Source organism: Brienomyrus brachyistius, unplaced genomic scaffold (assembly GCF_023856365.1).
Source record: "Brienomyrus brachyistius isolate T26 unplaced genomic scaffold, BBRACH_0.4 scaffold67, whole genome shotgun sequence".
Lineage (NCBI taxonomy): Eukaryota > Metazoa > Chordata > Actinopteri > Osteoglossiformes > Mormyridae > Brienomyrus > Brienomyrus brachyistius.
In genome coordinates, this window is record NW_026042342.1 from 1,294,857 (window position 1) to 1,320,741 (window position 25,885).

At 48.0% G+C, this 25,885-nt stretch overlaps 1 protein-coding gene across 4 annotated transcripts in view; it reads left to right on the forward strand.

Annotated features, from left to right (window-relative positions):
• Positions 1-1,706: 1,706 nt before the first annotated feature.
• The window catches only part of LOC125725458 (ras and Rab interactor 2-like), a 34,638-nt gene continuing 10,459 nt past the window's right edge, over positions 1,707-25,885 (forward strand). Inside the window, exons 1-7 of one of the 4 annotated variants that reach the window (XM_049002387.1) lie at positions 1,707-1,876; positions 15,871-15,977; positions 20,245-20,345; positions 21,717-21,912; positions 22,366-22,477; positions 23,276-23,348; positions 23,855-23,946. In XM_049002387.1, the coding sequence (XP_048858344.1) occupies positions 15,918-15,977; positions 20,245-20,345; positions 21,717-21,912; positions 22,366-22,477; positions 23,276-23,348; positions 23,855-23,946 (634 nt within the window). In that variant the 5' untranslated portion in view covers positions 1,707-1,876; positions 15,871-15,917. Of the gene's footprint in view, positions 1,877-1,918; positions 2,240-3,310; positions 7,271-15,870; positions 15,978-16,001; positions 20,346-21,716; positions 21,913-22,365; positions 22,478-23,275; positions 23,349-23,854; positions 23,947-25,885 lie in introns of those variants that run through there. The other 3 variants (XM_049002388.1, XM_049002389.1, XM_049002386.1) reach the window with 3 other exon arrangements.

The following is a 25,885-nucleotide window of genomic DNA, read 5'->3' on the forward strand; positions in this document are numbered from 1 at the left end:
GTGTCTGTTTAGATTCTCTCAGTGAAAGACAGGCCTGCAAGAACGGTGATCTCAGTCAGGGATTTTGGGTCCCCTGAAGGAATATCATACTGGGCCCCCAACCCAGATCAATCAGATTATGTTCCAAATTTTTTAGGGCCCCTGTCACGAATCGTTGTAACTTTCCTTCGCTTTACAGCACTCCTGATCTCAGTATAAGGGAAAATCGGCCAAGACCTACCGACCGTTACATAATCAGTTTTTTATTTGGCAGCCATTAGAAAATACCTTGTTATTAATATGAAGAAGGAAGTACATTGTTTAATATCCTTGCCTGTCGTGTAATTCTTAGGTAAATGATTACACTATTTTATAGATCTTATCTTTATGTAATACTCTAATTTAAGATGAATAGGCCTACAGTAAAGGCATATGGTTAATATTTTAAAGCAATCAAACATACAAGCAATTTCCCAAAGCTGAAAAGACGTCGTTTTCTCTTGGCATTATGAAGGAACAGTCATTGGTAAAGGGCAGTCTGAGGGACTGCAAACAAAATAAAGTGTGTGAAGAGATTGACCTGCCAGAACGGCCAATGGAAGGAACTGAGGTGTGGAAAAAACGAGTAAGCTTCTGTTTTTGACCAGACGTTACTTCACATGTTGCTCCTATTAAGATGAATTTGACATTATTTAAACTGTTCCTCTGTCTTCCTTTGACTCTGATCGTTGATGGAATCATATCGATTTTTCCTATGAGACATTCACAATTTCCACTTTAAAAATGTGACACACAGAAGAATGCTTTAATTCACACTAATCCAACAATAATACTGTGCTTTTGTTATAGTTTGTGAGTACTGTTAAATAACTACTTTTGTGGGTTTGTATGACTTTGATGCATGTTATGTTTTAGTTTATTGCACAGTTTAAATTCTTTATTTTGTGTTTTAACACAAAACCATGTAGTTTAAAGTCGACTGCTTTTTTGTGCTGAAATTTATGCACTGGTCATTACTTTCATTGCCCTTATCTTCAAAGCATTTCCTTAAATAAATATCCATAATGTAGTTGTTCAAGTTGTGATTATGATTAAGTCCCTGTTGTCAACGCTCTTCCTCCGTTTCTCATTTTTCGTTTTGTTATGAAAACTGTCCTTAATTCACTTACTTAGGCTGTGAATTTCCTCAGACGTTTTCATTGGCTACTATTGATTTCTCATATTAAATTCCGCCCATGCTTGATTGCTCCTGGGATATGATTACTGCCGTCTAGGAAACGTTTCATACCTCATAGACTGAGAAGGTGGCGTACTCACTGCATCGTAAGGTTTGGTGAATGGTGTTCTGTATTAGTAAATTTGATGGGCATGCAACAATAAAAAGAAAAAGTCTGGCGTATTGTCAAACATTGCTCTTATTTGGTTTACAGTCAAGTTAATCAGACAGGCAAAAGGAGTATTAATCTCTTACAAACATGCGATTTCTTTGTTTCGCTGCCTTAAAACAATAACTTTGAACCAAGCATAATGTTAGACTCGCATTCTATTCCCACTTCTTGACGATAACATCTATTCGTCTCGATCCATCGACTGGGACCCCCGGACTGGGACTCGCCGCACCAGCTACCCTTCTGCGGGACATTCCACAGGCGGTCACGTGACAACAGAGTGCTGGAACAGCGCCGCCTGGCGTCCAGTCGACTTACTGCTTCTCTCTCCGCATCGGTCGGAGGGAGGCGGGCGGTTTACGAAGGATCTCCGATTGTTTTTGCGGAGAAACTGCGGAGCACAAGCACACTTGCACCCTCCTCACACCGAGCGGGACGTCCTGGCAGGTGGGCGCCATCTCATGCCCGCTCGTCTGCGGATCCCTTCAGGTTGGCAGCCATCGTGGCAGGTCAGGCTTATTGCATTTACTGCGCTCTTTGTTTTTTTTAATCAAGCACCGTAAATTTAAGTAAACTGAGAAGCAGGGATGCTTTTTAATCATAGCGTAGTAATGCCGTTTGGTTACTGCGTAACGCTGGAAATGTTTACGGATCCGTTTCGTGGAAGACATCAAAGGTTATGATGACATACTCGGACTTCTGGTGTAACTAGTTTAAATCGCTTTTAGCTAGAAGGCAGCTAGTTAAATTGTTGTGATTCAGCGCGCGACGCGGCTGTAGTATGTAGAGCGAGCGCGATGGATCTTTTTCGCTTAGGATTCTCCCTATAAACCAACTAACTACCTGCTTTCCCCGAACAAAGTACTTCTCAAGTAAGTGTTTCGGATGTCTTTTAATTCGACCTTTTGAGAATTAACCACTTTGTTGTGTCTTGAATCTACTTCTGTTAACCGATGGACCAGATAGTGCCTTTGTGTATCTGAGAGTGTCTTTGTTTTCTGTTTTTTTTTTTTGTAAGAATATGTACTTATATTTTTAACTTCCTAAGACAGCTTTCTAGTTAGACCAGTTAACAGTTCTGTTAAACAACCTAACTATGCACCGCGAAGAATCGTGAGAAATTGGGTGCATTTCATCGTTATACGTTTAACATTAATAAGTAGATATGTAAACAATTGCAACTGTTGGGTCAAGTGGGAAATGAGGGGGGGGGGGGGGGTTCGGCTTTTGTTGAACCATCAAATGTTTTTGCACGGGATATACATTCACATGAGCTCCAGGTAACTCACTTTTATCCAGACAAGAAAAACGCGTCGGACCGGGGCAAAAGCGCGACGTGTGATACCAATTCCGGTAATAAGTGGCAAACAGTAGGATGACAGCGGTGTCCCTCGGATTGCTGGCTTTTCCGGGGTCATGTACTCTGACTACTGTGATGTACGACAGCGTACTTGGTACTTAGTCACCTTCTGGTATCTCCCACTAATTGTTATTTGGTTAACTTAAAGATAATGTCCTGTTTATATTTCGTGATAGTATAGCGGGCTAAAATAAACAAACAGATTTTTCTCTTTTCCTTTTTCCTTCTACTGATATGGCTGGGATTTATTTATTTATTTGCAATGGATAGCAAAAATTTGCCGCTGTTGAATAAAATTCTTCTCATCTCACATTCAGGGACGGATTACAAACCGGGCCAGCGGGGCCGCTGCCCAGGGGCCCTTGGGATGCAGGGGGCCCGTGGGGCCCCTAGCCTAAAACAATTTGCAACACTTATCAACAATGTATTTTCGTTTGTCTATTTTAGAGGGCCTACATTCTTTGATCCTCTGCCTACAAGGGCCCCTTACCCTATAGGGAGGGCGTTTGGCTGCCAAGGGCCCTTGAAATGTGGTGGTGGTGGTGGTGGTGGTGGGGGTGGGGGGGCGGTCTTGCGAACGTTTTGCCCAGGGGCCCACACAACCCATAATCTGTCCCTGCTCACATTATCTCGCTTTATCTCACATAATCAGTACCAATCGGAGCACATGTGGCAGCTTAGGCAACTTCATTCTTGGCCCCCTGCCATGACAGTGAAATTAGTTTGCTGAGTACGTGCCTCCTCGGGAGATGGCGCTATAGGTTGCACCCATGTCATATAATAGGGTAACTGGCTGGCAAATGGGTTGATAGGAAGGCTCGTAATATAGGCTAAAATTACTTTTTATTTTGGTTGACAACCTCAGTCTCTGAGGATGTTTATCAATATGCGTACTTGACATCCTTAAATTTTCACATACCTGTTTGGCGTCATCTTCCATTGCCGAAGTACAGTTCCACTTCTCAAGAACACAAGTATAGAGGACGGGGTTCTTGCCCCATTCCAAATATTAAGGAAGCATAAGTTTCATCCCGGCTATCGAGAACAGTCCCATGATTCATTGCGTCCAAGGTTCGTTCTTGGGAGGCAAGCTAGCAAGACTGCTCTTGCCAAGAATACAAATACGTTCTTTGCGCTCTTGGTGTTGAGAAACACCCTGAACTTTTTTAGCTCTAGAAAAGTGGTGTTTCTCAGTAAGAGTACTTGACCGTACTTGTGTTCTCGCGTACCCATTTCTATGTCATCTTCCATCGCCAAAGGCCAGTTCCAATACTAAGAGCAGAAGTACAGAAGATGGTAAAAATCCTGGATGTTGTTCTTGCCTCGCCACAGATATCAAGGATATATTGTTGCATCCTTGCCAAGTGAGACGAGTCCCATGGTTCATTGTGCCCAAGTTCGTTCTTGGGAGGCAAGTTAGCAAGAACACTCTTGTTAACTTGATATTGAAAAACACTCGTTATCTCACCTTATCTCATGTAATCTCGCGTTTTATCTTGTATAATCTTATTTTATCGCACAGGGCAGTGTGCAGATCAGTGGGCTAAGCCTGTGTGTCTGTGATCAGAAGGTTGCCGGTTCAAGCCCAACTTTGGCATATCTGCAGGTCCTTGGGCAAGGCCCTTAACCCCCAGCTCCCTGGGCACCACAACAGGTAGCTGCCCTTCCCAACCAGTTTGCTCTCACCTACAGAGAGCAAGTTGGGGGGGGGAGCTCAAGACAGTTTCCACATGGGCATCAATACAGCATCAATTATAAAATCCCTTGTAATCCCACGTTACCTGATGTGATCTTAGGGTGTTTCTCAATACTAAAAACACGAAAATTGACGCTGAATCATGGAATTGTACTCATTTGACAAGGATGCAACCGATGCATCCTTGATATCTGTGGTGGGGAAAGAACGACATTCATGGATTTTTCCTGTCCTCTGTGCTTCTGTTCGTACTATTGGGACTGGTCTTCGGCAGTGAAGGATGACGTCAAACAGGTACGCGAGAACACAAGTACGGTGACGTCTTCAAACCTTATTGAAAAACACCAATTTTGTGGTGTTAAGAAAGTTCAGTGTTTTTCAACACCAAGAACGCAAAGATTGTATTTGTGTCCTTGGCAAAAGAAGTCTTATCATTTACATTTAATTTTTTTGCAGCAAGGCCAACCTTGGGATTTGAACTTCCAACCTTATGATTTAGATAGATAGACACATACATATACATACATACTTTATGGAAATTTACACATCCAGTAGCTTACACATACAAAAGACCACAATGCAAAAGAATAAGAATAAAGAGTTGTAAGACTGACAAAACTGGCAATAGTAGCAATGATTAAGGGTTACAATAATGATGAAAGGTACTAAGAATGCTAATCACTGCAGAGTAGCTATCTAGTGACACAGTATTTGCCAGTGGGTGTGATGGTGCAAGGGAATGCACAAGAGAGGTACTGTAAATTACTGCATGCTGTAAATGTCCCAGTACAGTAATACTAAAATGCTTTAAATGTTATAATACTGTAAATACTATAAACACAATGAATACTGTAGATTGTAGCTAAATATATATTTGGAAATACCAAATGCAGGTATTGCCAGTGACCAGAGAGAAGTAAAGTCAGTTTAATCGCTGGGAGGAACTGAACAGTCTAATGGCCTGGGGGACAAAAGACTTCCTCAGTCTGTCAGTAGAGCAGGGCCTGCACAGCAGTCTGCCACTGAACATGCTCCTCTGCCCGGTGAATGTGCTGTGCAGAGGGTGGCTGGCATTGTCCATGATGGACGGCAGTTTGTTCAGAGTCATTTTCTCTGCCCCTGACATGATGAGATCCAGCAACTCACCGGTCGGTCCAGCCGCGTCGCGTCCCTCATCTTAATGCTGCCTCAACCAGCAGACCACGGCATAGAAGAGAACTTTGGCAACAACAGCCTGGTAGAGCATCAGCACGAGCTTCCTACAGATGTTGAAGGATCTCAGGAAATACAGCCGGTTCTGCCTCTTCCTGTGTAGCGAGTCAATGTTTGCTGACCAGTCCAGTCTATCGTCCATCTGCAGCCCCAATTGTAGGCCTTGACCACCTCCACATCGAGCCCTCAATGGAGACTGGCTGTAGACAAGGCCAGGTCCTCCTAAAGTCCACCACTAGCACAGCGACCTAACCAGCTGAGACATGCATCACTCCTGGGGGATTTTTCTTGTGACATCCAACATGGTGTTACTTCAAATTATTGTTATGAAATGAAATACATTATTACTATACTTGTGAGTAAAGTTATTGGTGGATTTAACATATTACAATAAAATTGCATGTATTGCATTTGTTTTGTATGTGGTAAAATACCCCTAAAACTGGGTCAGGTTGGAAGCCGGGTCATTGTTGGCAAAGAATTTAACCATATGAAAAGTTTAACTCCATCCAAGGTGCTGTTAATGTTTCTCAGAGCTGTTGACCACAGGTGGGTCTGTGTTTCTGCTTACTAAGCTGCTCGTGGGCGTGTGGTTTCTTGACGGAATGGCGTTGATGGGAAGGCAGTTCGCTCCTTGTGTTTTCCCTAAAGTTTTTGTTGTTCCCATTCCCCGAGGATTGTTTTCTCAGAAGGAAATGTTGCCGTTGCTTCCAAAAAGCACACATGGAATGTATTGAAGACATTACCACAACATGACGGGCTGTCTGCTTCCCCCACTTCTAGCCTTATCTTCCTCTTGTCTGTGTTTATCCCATCAAGCTCTGTATGACCCCTGCTTGCAGAATGCATGAAGCGCGCTGCTAGCTGTGTGCGCTTTTGTGGTATGTAGCCCTGTATTCACAGTATGCCTGTTACAGCAGAGTATTTCGCTGTGCCTTTGGCTGGTATGTGGTCGAATACGATGTATAAATTCCCCGGCAGCCTTCTGTGTCTGCTGAGTCTGTCAAGGCGATTTCTGCAGTGCCCGGATGAAACAGCAGTGTGAATTTGTGTATCCAAGTCCTTTAGTCAGAAGACAGGAACTTTAAATATTATTAACTGCCAAGGGTTCAGCCATGACCAGGGCTAGGTTACAGAAGACGGACAGATGGATTGGAGATGCTATTTCGCCATTTACATGCAATTTCTTTGTTCTTGACTTGAGGAAGAGTGTGTTTAAGCCGGGTGTCCGTTTTTCCCATGATGACAAACGCAGACACTTGGCACTTCTCTCTGAGCTGTTTTGTGTGCCTCGGATCAAAGGGATATACCCACCCCTTTGTCTCTGTTTAAAATATTGGATTCTGCTAAATGTTTTCATTCATGCTTGGGGGGGTTTCTTCTTTATACTCCCTTACTGTGTGTATGTATGCGTGGGCGACGAATTTGCCCAGACCTGCCGGGGACCGTATTGGAGAATGATTACAAAAGTGATTTTATCGGAAGATTTGTGAGTGAGCTTTGGGGGAAACCAAATGTGCACACTCTGGGTAAAGGGTCCGATTACTTCAGGTCCCTAAAGCCACCCATGAGTCTGCACGCTGGAGTGTAAACACATCGCGGTGAGGGATTTGTAACTACGTCGGCTCTGGGGAGGTAAGCAACCTCAGCTCGCACATTGTTTCTGTGTCAGTGTGCTCCTGGATATCATGGCTATTCATACTTGACTGCTGGCAGATGTTTATTTAAATATTTTTCCAGGAACTCTCCCGTCGGTCTCCAGACAACATGTCCGCATATGGTTGTGATGAAACCCAACAATTAAAAAACAACTTTTAAATTTGAAATTCTGATCTAGATTCAGCCATGTGATTCGTGGGCTAGAGGCCCTCTGAGGCTCTGTGGAGCTAGACTTTGTGTTTTTCTTCCTCTCTTTAATGTGTGTCGGATTTTAGCTTTCTGCTCCGGTGGCTGGGGGGAAATGCAAAGCTTGTTTACATGGAGCGCACATTGATGTTTGTTGTACTTGCTTATCCGTCCCATTTGTAATGTGCCCTGCAATGAACTCGTGCGTGTAACCCAATAGCACTGGTTTCTGTAAAAGCTACTAATATAAATTCTTTGTAAACATTCGTTCCCTGATCTGGAAGTGTTTTGTTTACATGCCGATTTGATAATGTTCCCACCAGGAAGTGATTCAGCGTCCAGCTGCAGTAACGAGATATGTGCTGTTTTCTTCAGAGCTGTAAATTGTTTGCGGACCTGAGTGAGTCACAGTGTGAATTTTGAGGTTTGTGTCAGATGACTCGGTCCACGGCAGAGAATAAAAATGCGACCAGTCTCAGTCGCACAGCCACTCCTCTGCTAGGTTGTACAGTCCTGAATGGGACTCATCTTGCCCGCTCTGTGGGTCATTAGCACCACCCACGCAATAAGGCACAAGTGCAGTTTGTCATCTTTGATGTCATTGTGGTTTGTCAGCTACATATGATAGCGCCATTTACCAGTCACTCTGGTGTCATTTTTGGGTGCATTTCCCCAAATGTCTGTGTATCTTCAGTAAAACTTGCCTGTGACGTGACCAAGGTACTTTCTTAATAATCACCCAGCGCATTCGAGCTCAACCTGGCAGCTGTAAATCACTCTTGGTGGTTTGGCTGTAAAGTTGAAATTAGTGTTGCTTGTTATCCAGGTTTAGCTGGAGAATAATTTCACTAATGACTTCGTTGCAGTCGTTACTAAACTAATCTAAGTTAATTTTTTAGGCAATTAAGTATTCATCAAAACCTTAATTGATTTAGATATGCTACTGGTGGAGCATAATGTGCGTGGGGTGATCGCAGTTCATGGGGTGGGGTCCAAGTTCATTTTAATACTCCTGCTATTCAGTGTTGGCAAATTGCATTACGGTTTCGAAACCATTGGCACTTGTCTGGCATCCTCCACGAAAAGGCAGTGACGGGAACAGAGAGGAAAAGAGTCCTGACTCTTGTGTTTATTTGCCATTGAAATTCAGTTATAATATTTATGATGTGAAACAGTATCTGTAGGCCGGCACTGGCTGTGTATAAACGGCAACACTGGACTTGTGAGAGGAGATTCTGAGGGGCCGTTTTGGCTGTTATCTGCTGGGAAGAGCGATTGCTGTCCCCCAGCAGCAGGGCAGGGTTGGGGTGGGATGCAGTGGGGTGTCGTAAGTTCACGGTGACGTTAGCTGGTCAGCTGTTTTGCACCGCGCTCTCTCTGGTCCCCATGGGCTTGGAGCATCTTGTCCTCCTGTAATAATTCATCAATCTCAGAGCTGAATTGTTCATCGCTTTGAGCAGTGCGGAGGGAATGAAGACGGTCGCCGGAACCACTGACCTCGCCCAGGAAGTCGTCCGTATGTAACGGACTGGAGCGTTAAGGCCATCATTGGCCGGCTGGGTCTCCTGGAGCCTGTGAGCTTTCAGAGATGCCCGGGGGTGGTTCTGTTCAGGTTCTGGCAGGCAAGAGCCTTAACTTGAAGAAAGTGTAAATACCAGTTCAGCTTATTTCTCTGTCTGGAAATGTTAGATTTTGAAAATGATTATTTCACAAGATTTTTCTTACTCTTTTTACCAACATATGCCTTTTTGTTCCTTCTTTCAAATACCACACTTAAATTTATACTTAGAAATGCAAGGATTTTTCAGCAGTTTGACTGAAAGTATTAGTCAGTTTCACCCTTCATTTTCTCATGAACACAAAAAGGAGATTTTCCAGGAGATTTGTGACGAAATCCCACAATCAAACGTGCAGTAGAAATGAAAGCGAGGTGCTCTGATCTGGTCAGGGAGGTACCCCAGTAGCCATATCCCAAAAATATAATGATATCTTAATGAAACGCACCAACTTATTCAATCTAACTCCTCTACCTACTTCCAGTACTGTCAGCACAATGCATTATGGGAATGAAGCTGCCCTCCCACCAAAGCTATTATTTTACAATGTAGCCCTATGGCACCATTTATTACCCCATCAGCTGTGCATCCAAGGGCAAGCTTTATACCTAAAAAACTGAGCCCTTTTCAAGGGTGTGACTTTATGTAGTCTGCCGCAAGTCCCTTTCCTGAAGACTGGATTGTTTTCCATGCAGAAGGTGTCTCTCCATGCCATAATCGGCCACGCGGCCAGGAAGCAGCCTCTTCAAGGTCAGGCTGCCAAGCACCTCCCCCCTCACTGGGTGGCCGGAGACACCTTCCCCCTTGGGGGGGCTTCTTGGGGCCTCCCATTTTGTTTTTATTCCACTTATTTGTTTATTCCAGTGACACTGATTTCAGACAAACCTCAAGGTTCCTCTGCTGAACAGCTCATCCAGCGCTTCCTTTGGTGTGCCGCTGTGGTTCTGTCTGGCCCCATTTTGGTCGGGGGGGGGGGGCGTGGGCCCATGGCCCAGTTATTCCACCCCTCTACCCTCTACCTTCTGCATTTGAGACATCACTAGCGGCAGAGAAGGGCACCACCTTTGGGTTGTGGAGGTGTTCCTTTAATTCATCACGAACCTCTTTAATACACTAAACCCTCATTTGGGTGACGCTATGAAAACAACCCCATGTGGTGAGAGCTGGCTATAACACCAGAAGTTAAGGAAAGATTGCATCTATTTTGAGCCTTGCTTTCATAGTCTTTTCAGTCAAGCCCATTTTTATGGTGGTTACACAGTTTAATGTATGTCCTACTGTAACTAAATTTTACTATTTATTTTTAATCCTTGTTTTGATAAGACAGGTACGATTCTCCCACACACCCCCTCCGAAAAAAAATGCCATTATAAAATTGCCACCAGCGAATTACTTAATAAAAGATTTCCCACGCAATCCGGGGGGATGTTGCATGAAGCAGGATTTCTTGCTTAGCCGGATAATTTATCAGATTTAAGGTAGTCTGAGCTAATTGTAAGAGAACAAACGAACTCTATTTAGCCCAGACTACCTTAAATCCAGCAAGTTCTTCAGCTAAGCAGGACATCCTACTTCATGGAGCACCCTCCTGGTTTCCCTTTTTGACCTCGTGCCACTCTGACCTGGTGGTGCCAGATGCTCATCACTCAAGAACTATTACGATTCTTATTGCACAACATTGCCCCACCCTCCTTTCCTATAAAAAGTGTTGTTTTTTTTTTTTTTTTTAACAGAATCATGCAGGAGGTTCCCTGAAAGTTCTCTGTACTGTATTTCTGAACACCAGTATATAGATGTTTTTTATTTTTCTTCCTTCTCTTGCAGGCATCTTTTCTGGAGAAAAATTTAATAACTTGGTGCAATTGAAACACATCCGCACCTTTTCACTGTTCCATAACTTCACGCTCTTCCTTTTATACCATCCCTATAAATTTCCTGTTTTCCAGCCCTCCGTGGAGACCGCCAGTATATTTCAATGGCCCTATTCCTCTCTAGGTGCTCCACACTCCCTCAGTTTTTGAGGAATATGGCGTGTACCGCATCCGTTCAGCCTCTGGGGGCTCCAGAGGGTTCCAGTCCATAAGAAATTGCCCCTTAAATGCAACCTGTAAGTCTGAATTTCGGTCCCCTCAATTGCAACCACATGCCGTCCATGTCATCATCGCCTGCAGCTGATTGGTAGGTTTCCAAACTGGGATCAGAGGGGGCTTTAATGTTGCTGGCCTAAATAAATAAATAACTGGAAAAGTGTGCTGGTATGGTTGGAATGGGATGGATGGAAAAACAACGGATTCCACTTGATTAAGAACTTCGTGGAAGTTCCTCCTTTGCTGGAGACTCACTTCACAGGAGCTGTTGCTCAACAATCACATGTCTCTGACTCTGGGGGTGGGGTTCAGATCCCAAAAAATCAGCCAATGGTCTGGAGGATCTCCATGTAAACAGACCTCTGAGCATGGTCTCATTCTTCACCATAGTACCCCTGGCCCCACCTCTGAAGTTTTCATGCTGAGTAAATGCAAAGACTCTTTAATCAGACATTTTCCTGAGGGCTCGGGGGGGGGGGGGGGGTTTGGGGTTTGGCGATCTACGGTTGTGAATCCCCCTTTATTTCCTGTTTGTCTCCATTTCTCGAGGATTGATTCCTGCTATTTATGCCTGGATGCGGTGGCAGGTGCTCGTGGTTTGGGGGCTGGACAGTGAGCCGACCATCCACATGTTTCCACTTTGCCCCACCCTCCCAAAATAGCTGAGAAAACAACGAGGAGGAAAAAATCCAGGGGATTAGCCGCAGCAACAGCGTGTTTGTCATAGCTGTGCTGTACCTTACGTCTGTTTTTCTCAATGTTCTTTGTTTGCTCCTCTGCTGACCTTGTGTCAGTGATGTGCTTTGGCACATGTGAGGAGTTTGGAAGCCAAGATGATTGACCTGTCTGCGCAGTCGCTTGTCACAGCATGCTTTGGAAACCAAAGTGATCGACCTGTCTGCGCAGTCGCTAGTCGCAGCTTGCTGTGGGAGCCCAGGCAAACTGGTCTTTCTGCGCAGGTGTAATGTAGCAACCCCGGACGCACCCTCACGCAGCGGTTTGAGATTTGTAAATGCTTTCTCTCGGTTTCTGTCTGGACTTTTATCGAGCTCAGTTGGTTTTTGTACAGCACAATATCTTCACCGCGCAGTCAGGAAGCTCCGTGCCTTTGTGACACTCACCGACCAATAGGCGGGAGCGGAGCCAGACCGGCTGGTCACATGACCTCTTGCTGGGAGGGGTCTTCATTCTTAGCAGAGCCCTTAAGCATGACACCATGGGCAGGGTTCCTGGTCCGGAAAGTGCTTCTACAGTCTCAGAACCAAGCAGCTCACAAGGAGCTTCTACCCTCAGACCATCAGACTGCTTAATGCTTAAATGGCAATTCTTATTTATATTCTCACCTTATTTACGCACCTCGCATTTCACTGAATTGTGCTGCACTTTTCTGGGATTTTCTTTTCCTTATTTATTACTTTTTTTTTTGATGTCTTTGCTTTTGCTCTTTATTATGAGTTGACCACCTTTCATTTCACTGCAGGTTATAGTCTGACTTGTATACCTTGCATGTGACAAATAAAAACCCTCGAGTCCAACCCTCGAACCTCCTCGTTTATTTACAACAAGCCGGACATTTCCTGAAGCAGAAGACTGTATCTCACATTCGTTTCGATCGGTACAAATTAAAAGAATCGGGTTGAGCTGCTCGCTGTGTTTAATTGCTGGACCTTACTGGCAGTGTCGCGTATTAAGTGTTTGCTGAGTGGTGAGGTCTCTGGCTCTGTTGGGTCTCAGTTAGCTCATAATGAAAAGCAGCCTTTTTCAGTTCTCTCTCCCCCCCCCCCCCCCCCCCCTCGAATTTTTCAGCTCTGATATATTCCTTTTAAACCCGCTCCGGGGCACAGCTGTGTACACAATCGCACGTGGAAACGCGCAAACAGAATTTGAATATCCGGGGCAGGCGGAGACGAGAGGAGGTGAGGCTGCGGAGCATCGCGGTGGAAACGCCGCCGCTTGCTGCTAGATCGCTCAGACATCAAAGTGCTCATCTGAGAGAGGGGGGAGGTGGGGGGGGAATCTGAGAGAGAGGTCAGGCTGGCCGCTATGCCGTTTCTCCAGCCACCTGTTTCCAACCCGGCGGAGACACTGCAGCTTCATGATACATCTGAAGACACGCGAAAAAAATCCCCCCCCCTTCTTTTTTCACTTCCAGCAGTGTCTCCTCAAGTTTGCTGCAAACTATGATATATCTCTGTTGGAAATGCAATATAACTATTGGTCTGAATATCTCTAGTTATCTCTAGGTCTAGTTCTAGACCATTCCTACTTAAAAGGAAGTATGTAAAGGTGCCCGTGTAAAAGGAAAGGTGCCTTCAGTGGGTCTTTGTTTGGTTTGCTGATAAGGGTTGTTCCCTTCACTGAAAAACTCAGTCAGAGGCGACAAGTGTCAGTTAGGCGGAGAGTGATGATTGCGCCCCAGGTCTGCTCATAAAGATGTTCCTGTGACCAGTTTGTTCCATTTAGAATTTACTGATCAGTGGACAGCAACGAAACGCGTCCTCTGCATTTAACCCATATGTGATGTGGTGACGTAGCAGGGGGCGGCTAATTCAGCGCCCTGGGAGTAGTGCTTGGGGAACCTCGGCGGTGCCTTGCTGGTCGGGGATTCGAACCTGCAATTTACAAGTGCGCTTCCCTAACCATTAAGCCACCACTGCCCGCCATTACCATCCGCCATCACCTGAGAGGAAAGCCTGAGGATGTATGCATGATGTGCAAATACTCTGCAGGTTTGGTACAATATCAAAGCACACAGCGAATTATTCATTTCCTCGAGACTGCCTTCTTCATGTCTGCCTTTTAAGGGGGATTTCTGTCTGGTTTCTGAGGTAAGCTGGGTGTGAATTCCGTTAGTTCGGCTTCCTTTAGTTGAGTCTGACTTCCTCTGCTCTCTGTGCTGGCCAGATGTCCTTCATCTGCGTGTTGATTTTAACGCGAGCATTCGGGAAGCTCCTCTCTCTCTGGTCAAACCTCTGCCCCCCTCCAGGGATAGGGACACCTGTGCTCAGCTGCACACACGCACAAAGGGGCAAGCTCACGCAGCCCCCCCTGCCTCCGGGTGCGGGACCGGAAGTTCCAGCAGAAATACTGCCACTACCTTTATCAGACAGCTTCTGTAGTCTTGCCCTGCTTTGGCCCAAATCACACTGCGGGGTCAAATGATGGAGACGTCGTCGCTCTCGGTTACGCCGCTGGACAATCGGCCATCTCTGTCTGCCAGCATGCTCGGTGACTGTTTCACAGATCCAGCACGAGAGCGTTTTCTCCTCCTCATAGCCATCATTGACGGCTGGGCTGCAGCTGATTACGGGGCAGGTGGGGTTGCTGTTTGCAGTGTGCCTGCTGGTCGCTGCTCTGTGACGATGGAGCCGGTATCGTGATTCCGCATCTCCTGCTTACCTGGATAGCTCGTCAGATTTAAGGTACCCCAGTTTAAATGGACTTCATCTTCATTTACTTACGTTTAGCCCGGGCTTCCTTAAATCCGACAAGTTGTCCAGCTTTGTGACGCATGGCCCCCAGTCCAAAGGGGCTCCCAGTGTTTACTCGGTATGAGCTGGCACTTGGGACCTGGGAAGGGGGGTCGCGAAGTGTGGTGGGGTCTTGCTGCTCGCCTGGGGTCCATATGGCGTCTGGTGCGGGGGGGGGGGGGGTCACATTCCACAGCAGCATCCTAGGGGACTATGTCAGGCCTTTGCCGAATCTGCGTGCAAGTAAACACTATAATGTGTCAGTCACCAAACTAATTATTTACTGATGTGTCGCTTGAGGGGACGATAGCGTTAGTGGCATTTCCGCTGTCAGACTGCTGGTGTGTCTGCAGGCCGTTTCTTCTGGTTTTTACATTAGTGAGGACAAACGGGAAAAACTCGCTGAGAAATATCTGATTAGTTACCCGTACTTGCCAGTTCTTACGGCTGTCTTTGCCCTTCACACTAACGTGCACGCTGATGGTGCTGAACGGGAGTGCATGAACTCGATGTTGGTGTTTTAAAATGGCCTGAGATGAGGGCGCCGGGGTGCCATACCCCCAATGCGGGGCGACCCGCTTGCAGAACATGCCGGATCCGTCCGTCGTGGGCTTCATGTTCCTGCACAGCTGTGAGCAGGAATGCTCTGTAACAAAGATGGGGATTTCAGAACCAACAGGGTGCCAAGCAGTCATATATATTTGTGTGTGTGTGTGTGTGTGTGTGTGTGTGTGTGTGTGTGTGTGTGTGTGTGTGTGTGTGTGTGTGTGTGTGTGTGTGTGTGTGTGTGTGTGTGTTTGTGTTTCGGGTCAGCCCATTTCCTCTCCCTAGACCCGGGGCTGGGAATATCTCGGTTGGGCTGCTTTGAACACCTGCCAGCTCTGGACGCCTGCTGATGTTTTCCACATGGGCTTGGCAAGCAGGAGTAGCGTGCTCTGGCCCCCACAGATAACACTGCCCTTGTACAGCGCAGTTTCGGATGTGCGGAGGAAGTCGTCCATCTCGAATGGAACGATGATTCACGCACATTGTAAATAAAGGTCATTTTGTCATGATCAGCGAAACATCAAAGTGGGGGAGGGGAAGTGCTTGATCTGGGGTGATTTGAAGGAAGCGGGGGAGGTAGGTGAGAGAGAGACAGTGGGTGAGAGAGCACAAGGGAGGAAAACATTTAAGCAGAGGCGCTCCTGCTGGTTCTCTGGCCGGCCCCTGCGGCCAGCGCTGGAATTTCCTGCTGCCGGGACCATGGCTCTAGCGCCTGTCTGTAACTCCCGCAGGACCCCAGCCGGCCCCCGCCCCCCCCTGCAGACGCTCGGAGTGAAGCATGGCTGCCAGCGCCCTGGTGCATCCGTGCCTGCTGGACAGGACCGGAAGCTTCTTCAAGGTAGGTCGGGCGTCCCTGTCATTCGCTGGTGCGGGGATGGGTGATCCTCTCTCTGAGCCACAGAATTGGGGCAATGGGACATGCAGAGAGACACAGGGACACACAGGCAGAGACACGGGAACGCACAGAGGCTCAGGGACACACAGGCATACACTCTGGGCTACAGGGGTCTAGGGTTCATATAGAGGGCGGCAGCTTTCCCTGTGGCTGTTTGATCCCTCTGAGGCTCCTCTCTGCTTCTCTCTTCAGGCTGTAAAAACTCAATGGAGCCTCATAAATCTGCTGAGGCAATAGACAGAATCCCCCCCGCCCACCCCAGTCTTTTCTCTGTGCCACTGAGGCAGGCTCGTCACCCTGCTCAGCTGCAGAAAAGTACATAAAGAATTTTTATGGGCCAGCATTGCTACTGGGACAGACTTCTAATTGCACTAAGACACTATAAACGTAATTAATTTCATGGCCATTACTCCTGTTTCCAGCTGTGTGTTGATGCTTTAGCAATTAACAGGTGTAACTCAGGCGCTTCAGTGGGGCCTGGGAGTGAAATTTCAGACACCCAGGCAGCGCAGCCCAAAGTTCAGCTCTCTCTCCCACAGCCCACGCGCCTCCCCCAGCTCCCAGGGCTGCCGCGTTCCTGGTCTGCTCTGTGTGGCTCGCCGTGTCGTAGGCAGTCTCTGGCCGGCCGTAAAGCAGGCGGCTGGCTCCTTGCAGGGAGCCTCTTTCTTACAGCCTGGTGTCAAGCTGCATTACTCCTATGGGTGCGGACTGCTGGAGCGCTGAAGAGCAGCTCGATTCTGAGCGACGGAGCCTGATGATGCAGCGGGAAACAGAAACCCTGAAGTGTAACGTGTAATTCTCCAAATGGCAGACCCGCAACCCCGAACAGGGTATTTATAGGCTTGGTGAAAGTACTGGCCCAAGGCACAGTGTTGCAGGCCCTAATTACTTACAAACAAAGCGGCCCTTCCCTTACAGTGAGCCTGGTGACTATGATCTTGCTGTGTCTTTGTGTGGGCTGTATCGCCGCTCTGTGAGAGAGGCTCTATACTGCCCCCTGTTGGTGGAGATCAGTATAGCTCTCTGTTGTTGCACCCTCTGTGTCTGTGGAGATCTGTACTGCCCCCTGTTGTGGGGAACAGTGCAGCCCTCTTTCAGTGTACCCTCACTGTTGCTGTGGATCACCCAGTTGGAGTGGCTCTGTACTGCACCCTGTCAGTGTGACTTTGCAGTGCCCTCCCAGTGGTGTAACTCCACATTGCCCCCTGGTGGTGTGGCTCCGTACTGCCCCCTGCCGGTGTGGCCTTGCGGCGCCTCCTGTTGGCACACCCTCTCCGCCGGTGTCCCCCGCCCCCGTGCTCCGCCTGAATGCTCCCTCTCAGCAGAGCCGCACTGAAAGCGTCCTCTGTGCACTCACACATACTTTCCCATTGACCGCAGCCCTTTGATTGCGTTCATGCAGAGAGCCGCTTTCTTCTCCTCTTGTTAAAGTGCCACCAGGCATTTCGGATCGTTTCCTCAGGGGAGGAATACCTTCAGATGGCACTCTGAACAGCTGTTGTTGATTATCAGGCAACATTACGTAAGCTTTCACACGACTCTTCTTTACCACAGTGTCCCTTTACCTGGCCCCTCCTGACCGGCGTATCACCGACTCCCCCCCCTAAATGGTCCCCTCTGATGATCCAAATCGGTTCCTATTAATCTGTTTTCCAAGTTTCCAGCTACTCCCATGCCCCGCGACCAGCAGACGTTCCTGCGTATGAAACTCCTTACAGATCTTTCAGGCTGAAATGTACATTAAAATGTCGGAACCCATTTTCAGCCGCTAGATCCGCGGCTCCCAAAACGTGACCCTTGATTTTCGCGTCACCTGACAGGAAATCTGAGCACAACTAGACCAGCCACTCGATTCATGTAGGAAAACCAAACGTGTTTTTTTTTTAAATTAGATTTATTGAAAGGAGATGGTGGGAATAGTCCTTAGGAGATTTTTTTAAATACACAAAGAAGACATTAAAAAACACAGTGTTATTAATAACAGAGTGGGAATATTTTGAAAAAAGTGCTTAGATCTGTATGTGGATGCTGTCACAGGATAAGGCCTGTGCTCCAGACCTGTGTGCCCGACACTAGATGTTACTCGACAGCCGGGGGACGCCGCGCACGGAGCCCTGGACACGTGCCTCTCAGACATTCCCTCTGCCAGTAGACTGTGTGGTTTGTGGGGGACACGGAACTCCGGGTTTCTGAAAATTGCCTGGTGGAGTGATGAATGTGCAGGGATGAGAAAACATGAGAGGAACTGAGAAAGCTGTCTGCCGAGCGCCGATGGGTATCTGGCCCGGCGAGCCTCTAAGTCTCTCCTGCATTGGGAGGCGTTTAGCACGGTTGTCGGCGTGTTTTTAGCGGCGCTCCCTGCATTCTGCTGTTAGTGTGGATGCTGGGGAGGTGAATGGGGTAGGTGACGGCGTCGTGACTCAGCGGGCGAGGTCACGAGATCAATTCCCAGGGTCTGCAGACCGATTTCACCATTGGGACCTGGAGCTTCCGGGTCAGGAATGTACGTCGCGTTTGATAACCGCATCTGCTAAATGGGTATTATGTAAAAAATAAAAATATGAGCCGCATGCCAGCAATGCTGCTGTATCGCACCCCGGACAGTCACGCGCATCACTTGCCTTTGGAGGGCACTCCTCTGTGTGAATCGGGCTTTCCCGTTCATATCCAGAGCTGCAGGTTAGCCCCGCAGCTAAGCAGACTCCCAGATTTCGTGAGTGAAGGATGGGACCATGCCAGATGCAATCCCACGTTGCAGTGACACGTGTCGGATGGCATCGTCCTGTCGGAGGGGGATGCGAGCCTGCCTGGGAAATTGCTCTCTTAGCTGCCGCCCCCTCCTGTCATGAGTCGGTATTACATCTGCCACCTACATGTAAGTTTATCACACGTGAGTGCACCTTCTCTTGCTGGCTGTGGGTGCAGCTTAAGCAGGGTGAGTAACACACTGTGGGCTGCAGAAAGCCCTGTGACCTGGCACTCCTCCTCTTATCTGAGCACGCTGTCGATAGAAGCTATGTTTGAGTGCTTGCCATATATTGTTTGGGAAATGATCTCAGGCAGTCAAAGAGAATGATGTTTAAATGATCTTCATATTGGTGTGACTGTGATATGTATGTCAAATTTTTAATTTAACCACTACCCCACTTGGTCTGGCTAATCAATACCCCATTGAGCAAGTTAAATAACTAATCAATTAATTGAGCTGGTGGTGAAATTTAATGAATACACAGAATGGCTGAGGTGCCCCTGAGGAGAGGTTAGGGAGCCAAAGCGGTGACCATCTATTAATCCAGCAAGGTATCAATGATTTCCTGTTACTTGAACTAAATCTCACACATATTCTCTGATGGTCTAAAACTTTTGCACAGTAGTTTATATCCATCCATCCTCTAATTGGTTGTCTAGTGATGGTCACATGGTGGCCTGGAGCTAATCCCAGGCAACGCAAGGCTCTAATTTATGTGTTGAAATCCTTATTATGCAATCCAGACATGACTAATCCCACGATTACTGTTAAATGAAAGTACAATGAACACTGACGCTAACTGTTCATGGAGCAGCATTCATTCCTGGTCGTCTCCCCCCCTTTTCCCCTGCCTCCCTTGAAGCAGTGTGGGCTTCTGCTTATAAGAAGACCTGGCATCACCAAAGATGAAAGGGGAGCTGCTCTGTTGCATGCTGCCCTCTGCTGGACAGTATCGGTCATGCTGGATGGGGGAGCTTTCTGAGATCAAGCCAGGGTTTTCTATTTAGGATGTTTACGCTGAAAGAGGAAAACGGATAATTGGTGCCCGTTTGCATAGTTACGGTGAAACTGGTGATAAGATAGGAGCTGAGTTTGGGTGGGGCTCTGTACCAGCTTATCTGCCCAGCAGGAAGCTGTCCCAGTGGACAGGGATTTTGGGAAGTCCTGCCACTCAGTGTTGTTGTGGCTTTGTTTCCTCTTTCTCTCCCTTCTGATACCTCCAAGCTTCCCTTTTCCTGTTAAGTCGCTCCTGTTGATGACTGTATGGTTTGTACAGGAAGTTTGGTGTGTTTTTTTTCCTTCCCCATGCTCTCCAGAGTCCCCCGGGCCAGGATGTGCGTAAGCGAGCCTTTCTGTCTGGGGCGGCAACCTGCAGGAATGCAGATCCTTATACCTTCACGCTTCTCTCTTTCTCTCCATTCGCCTCCTCGCCCCCCGGTTCCCCATGACGCTCCCCGCCAGCTGATCGACTCGTTCGCCTCGGAGATTGGAGAGCTGAAGCAGGAGATGGTGCAGACGGCCCAGCCCACGGCCAGGCACTCCGGCGCCGACCTCCTGGAAGGGTAAGTGTATTACACTGACCCCTAGGAGTGTCCGACGGTCGCGCTCTGGCTCTTCACGGCAGGGTGAAAGGTTTACGGTCCTCTAAAGAGCTATAGTCCTCAGTCTTATCCGGAGACCCAGCTGCCTGCTGCAAGGAAGATTCAGTATAAGTTCTCTTTTATTGCCTTATTGAGAAACATCAGTGCAGATGTGCAGTCAGCACCTATGATCGGAGCTGTCAGTGGTATCAGTATCCTGTGATACGATGTGCTTCCTGTTTGAAGATTAGCTATCAATGTAACATGAGTCCCATTGACACCCCCCCACCACCCCCCATCAGGAGAATCCAGGGAAAACGTCTTCGTGGTGTCCTCCTTGAACGGATTAGCGCATGTCATCAGGTGCTGTGTGTCTGTCAGGCTTATCCGCCCAATTGGATAAGATTTGAGCTGTATGATGCGGAGTAAGGAATCCCTGAGTAAGACGGTGGTATCCAACCTTTTTCAGTTAAAGCTACGTTTACAAAGAAAATACTACTGAATGGTGATGGTATATTTCACTGATTTTGGGGTGTGGGGTTGTGGGTTCAGGGGTTGCGTCTCGATCGGCTAGAATTAGATCGACTACATCGAGTGATCGGCGACCCCTGTAGTAAGGAGTCACTAAGTAAAACTTTGTGTCTCCAGAGTCAATGGGCTGTGGAAGGAATGGGATGCCGAGGACTCTGAGACCAGGGCTGTGTGTCACCCACCGAGTTGGGCACTTCCTCATGTGGACCAGACAGTGGCTGTGAAATGGAAAATCCCCATAAATTCTGTCGTTTACTGAACTACTAGGTTTGGCATGCGAGACATCAGTCACCTATGTTTTAATTCTTTGATAACAGAGCACGCAATCATTGTTGGACGGTTAATGAATCTGACTCATGGACTGAGAGTGTTATTTTACTGCCTGCAAATGCTCAGGTCCACCCGCAGGGGGAGTCGTTGCTCGCATTGCTCTGGAAAATGTCGCCATTCAGTAATTCAGATGTTGAAATGTCAGCACCGAGCAGTTTATTCCGCTGAGGCTAGCAGGTTTTGTTTTGAAATTCTAGCACGTGGTTCAGCATTTCCTGCAAGGTGTCATTTTTTTTCCCCCCTAAATAGACATTCATGATGTCATCTGTCTGCAGCTGTGAGGGAATGGAATATGTTCAGTGTGATATTCCTGTAGTAAAAATGGGTCCGTATGCAAATAGGCTGCTGGTGGGCTAACTGCGGAAAGAGCACGACCCCTCAAACCCTCAAACGAGACGCTCCGCGGTTGTGGTTTATGAGATTGATGTGCACCGTGGAGGCGTGGGGTTACTTCAGTAGTCATCGTGTCGCTCTCCACTTCTCTCCCCACAGGCTGGAGGGGGAGGTGAGCGGCGTTTATCTGCAGTCCCACCCGGGGGCTACAAGTGGCGCCAGAGACTCGGGCTACGACTCCCTGCGGCGCCGCATGAGCGTGCTGGACAGACTGGCGCAGACGCACGCCGCATGGCTGCTGCTGTCGCTCAGCGACGAGGAGGCCGGCCGCATCCTGCAGCAACAGCCCTGCGGGGTGAGAGGCGCCCCCCCCAGCTAAAACAGGGGGGGATTCACTCACACTAACGGGGATTATCCTGACCCTTTTGGTGACCCCAAAGCCTGGGGCAGAGCAGACTTAATTGAGAGAGCTGCTTGTTGGTTTAGATGAGAGTGCCGTTAGGGAGCCATTGAACAGTCTTTAATTGCTTTACAGAAAGTTGCAGTTTTCTAAGGAAAGGCTCCAAGAATCAGGTATATGCTGTCTGATAAACAGAAATATGTACTGGACTTCTAAGGGGATTCCCTTGGTGCGAAAGGCTTATTCTTATTAATCTCTACTTCCAGCAATGTTATCCGTTAGCTGTACATGTTCTCGGCTGCAGCAATCGTTGGGGCTCAGTCAGACCCCAGGCTCTGCTTCTTAAGCGTAATGCGCTGTGTGATGACTTGGTGACAGTGTCGTATAGAGCTGTCCTCTATCTTACAGACGTTTCTGGTCAGAAAGTCGGCGCGGCTGCAGAGGAAGGTGCTGTCCCTGCGCGTGGATGATGTGGCCCCCGGAGCCGTCAGTGACTTCCTCATCAGGGAGAGCCAGTACAGTACGTGCCTCTCTTCACACATCTGGGGGCTCTTTCTGCACGCTGAGCCCCGATCCGTTCCGGCGGTTTGCGGTTTGCTGCGGGGTGTCTGTCCCATGGGCTGTTTGTGTAGGTGTTTCTCAACTCCGACACCTTCTCCTCTGCCTTCTGAGATTGCACGCTGATACGCAGACTGCTGTCCTCCTTTTGCAAAGAAGTAAATTTGCTTTACTGGCATCGTAGTTTTGGCAGAGGTGTGGGCTTTCGTTTCGGCCCGTCGGCCAGCCTGACGGGGAATTCCCCCTGATCCCCCTGCCACCAGTCCTCATACGTTTAACACTTGTTTTATTACTTCAACGCTGCAAATTTTCCACTGGAGGGGAGCTGATGCGATTACCCATCCTGTTTGCTATCCTGCGGCCAGGTTCGCAGAAAGCACGGTCCCCGGCAGTTTCACAGGAACGCCATCTAAACATCCCATGATAAGCGGTGAATTTTCTGTGTGGCTCTGGCAGCTGTGTTATTAAGCAGCGATTGGCTGACTGAGGAGTTGGTGCTAAGCCAGCAGCTGATCTCAGGTCCATAGAGGGGGGCGCTCAATCAGGCTGTGGGCAGCCCACAGACGCGTTCCTGCTGTCTCTTGGGGTTGGGTGTAGCTAAGAGTTCAGGACGCAGCCAGCTCTGACCATCCATTTATTTATTTACATGGCTCCAGGCCCATAGTGACCCAGGCAGGCCTCTTGGCCCAGCTCTTATCCCCATGGCGTTTCTATGTTGCCTTTGACAACACCAGCCCGTTCTGGCACCTTCTCCCCACAGCTTTCTCTCTGGAGGGATCTGGGATCAGCTTTGCCGACCTGTTCCGCCTGGTAGCCTTCTACTGCATCAGCAGGTAAGGAGCCCCCGGCCAATCACACATCGCCCTCCCCTGAAGGTGTGAGGAAATGCCTGTTTTCCTCAGGGGACGGCGAACATTGTTACTGATTGATTTCTTGGAATCCCGACTGCCATCGAGGTACTGCACTGAGTGCAGTCCTGAAGGCAGTTACCCACGGGAGGCTCCTTCTCCTTCTATACCACCACGACATTTAGGCCAGAGACATAGAGACATCTTGGTGCTTTGCAGACTGGTTGTTTCCCTCTCGCCTGGGAGTCAGCTGCGGAAGAGTCCGCTTGCATTATTGCCGTGAATAAGGCCACACCTGAGTGCTGCAGTACGAACCTGAGTGGGAACAAAACCTTTCAGGATGTAGCCTCGCCGACCATGTGATCAAACGTCGCACTGGGCATGCTCGAAAACAGACAGCCACCCAGGAAACTCTTTGTCACTGGCCAATGGCATCCACCCTCCCCGTCCCTGGGGCTGAAGCTGACCGCCTCTTCCCTCTGTCATGACAGGGATGTCCTGCCCTTCACCCTGAGGCTCCCTGAGGCCATCGCCACGGCCAAGACCCAGACTGACCTGGAGCAAGTGGCCCAGCTGGGGGCAGGTGAGAGCCACGCTCAGGCCTCTGGGCCTCCGAAACCCTACAGAGCCCCAACCCAGAAAGATCCCCTCTCACATGACTAGTCACATGACTAGGGCACTTTATCATCCCACAATCACTGTAAACCTTTTGCACTTGTCGATATACTGCTGTGTTTTAGTATTGTCTGCTTTGTTTTGGTCATATAATATTATCTATTTTACAGTCATTTCATTTTATTGTTATTTTATTGTATATTATTCTTGCCTTTATATCATTATTATTATTGTTGTTATTATTATTTTATCCTGTATTATTTTTTTTTCCTTTGTATTTCATATTTTGACATGCACAATCCAGCAAGCGGGTGGAAAAGCATTTCACTTTACAGTATTTCAGTGTATGATCATGTATGTGACCGTTAAAGCCTGAGATACAACTTTGAGCAGATCAGGGCGTTTGTACCTGTCCACCGTAGTTACATATAAGGTTTTACGTCAATGCATGAAAAGAAAAACTGCAGGAAATGAGCACTGAATCTGTCACAGTGGCTGCAGGCTGTGTGTGAGGGTGTGTAGGGACACGCGTTCGGCACTCGCATAGGCCTGGGGGGTTCGGCATGGAACACAAATGTGACATATTGGCAAAGTGCTGTGTTAAGGTCTTGGCCCGTGTTGCTGGGCCCGTGGCCGTAAGAAGGAGCCCAGTGCATTGGCAGCAGTCTTGTATAAAGTACCCAAAAGTCACATTTAATTATAAGTACAGATATCCTCCCAAAAATTTACTTTGATAAAAGTTCAGGTAACCAACTAGAATTCCACTCAAGTAAAAGTCTTAAAGGGTTTAGTATTCACTGTACTTAAGTATTACAAGTGATCTATAACTAACTGTACTTGAGTAATGAAAGTACAAGTGCAAGTCAATGTTAATAACAAGAGAATGCTGTCTAAACTTTTAATATTAAAATGTTTGCTCAGCATTTTAAAGCATGGAAAAGTGAATTTTTTGCCTCCATCACACATTTCAAAAACAGGGCTTAAAATGTAGTGAAGTAAAAGTGAAAGTTGACAAAATAAAAAAAAAAAAAATCAAGTAAAGTATAGATACTAAAGTATAGTAGAGTACTTCGTTACTATTCAGCACTGATCTGCAGTAGGTATATTTAGCTACCAGCCTGGAGTTATTATTAGGCAGCCTTGTGAGTCAGTGCTGGGGGGTTTTTCTGCGACCTGTTTGGGGAATGGAGGCTGTGTCACCAGCGGACGGCTGGCTCCATTTCTGCAGCGTCCCTCAGTCGTGCAGATCCGACCCAGCGGACTTTGCTTCTCATGTGCAACAGACTGTCCCCAAAAGAATCTGATAGCAATCAAGCGCTTCCCCTGATGTTTGATATATTGCCTTCTGGGAGCTCCGTCCGCGGTGGGGAGGGGAGGGCGAGGATGCCTGTTAACACAGAGGCCTGGAGAAGGCTGTCTCCATCACTCCAGTGTTGGGTAATTAGTCCCCCCAGCACTGAGGAGTGTCTCCCCCCGGGTCCCGCCCACACCTCCGGGACGGTGCAGTGCTCCACTAGCTGCCTTTGTGCTGCTCTGGCTGGCGGGCGGCCCGAAAAGGGGCCGAGTTCTGTGGCGTGACAGAGCCCCACATGTGTCACGCATTCTCCCCCCACGCCTAGCCGCTGCAAGCCCCCTCCCTTGCTGCTAAATGTAGCTGGGAACTGTGCCCGAGTGGGACGGTGCCCAGCGCAGGCAGGCAGCTCTCCGGGGGCGGGGGGGGGGGCATGCTCAGATTTCTCTGTGCCGCTGTCAGAGGAAAGACAGGCGGTCCGTTTCTCGTGGCCTGGCGCCAGAGCTCACGGGCCGATTCTGACTCCGGTCAAAGTAGGAGTCTCGCTTCTTAAGTCAGGAGTCACTGCTCCTGGAGTGAAATCCAGCATTTAGCAGAGGTTTCTGCTGCCGCGTGA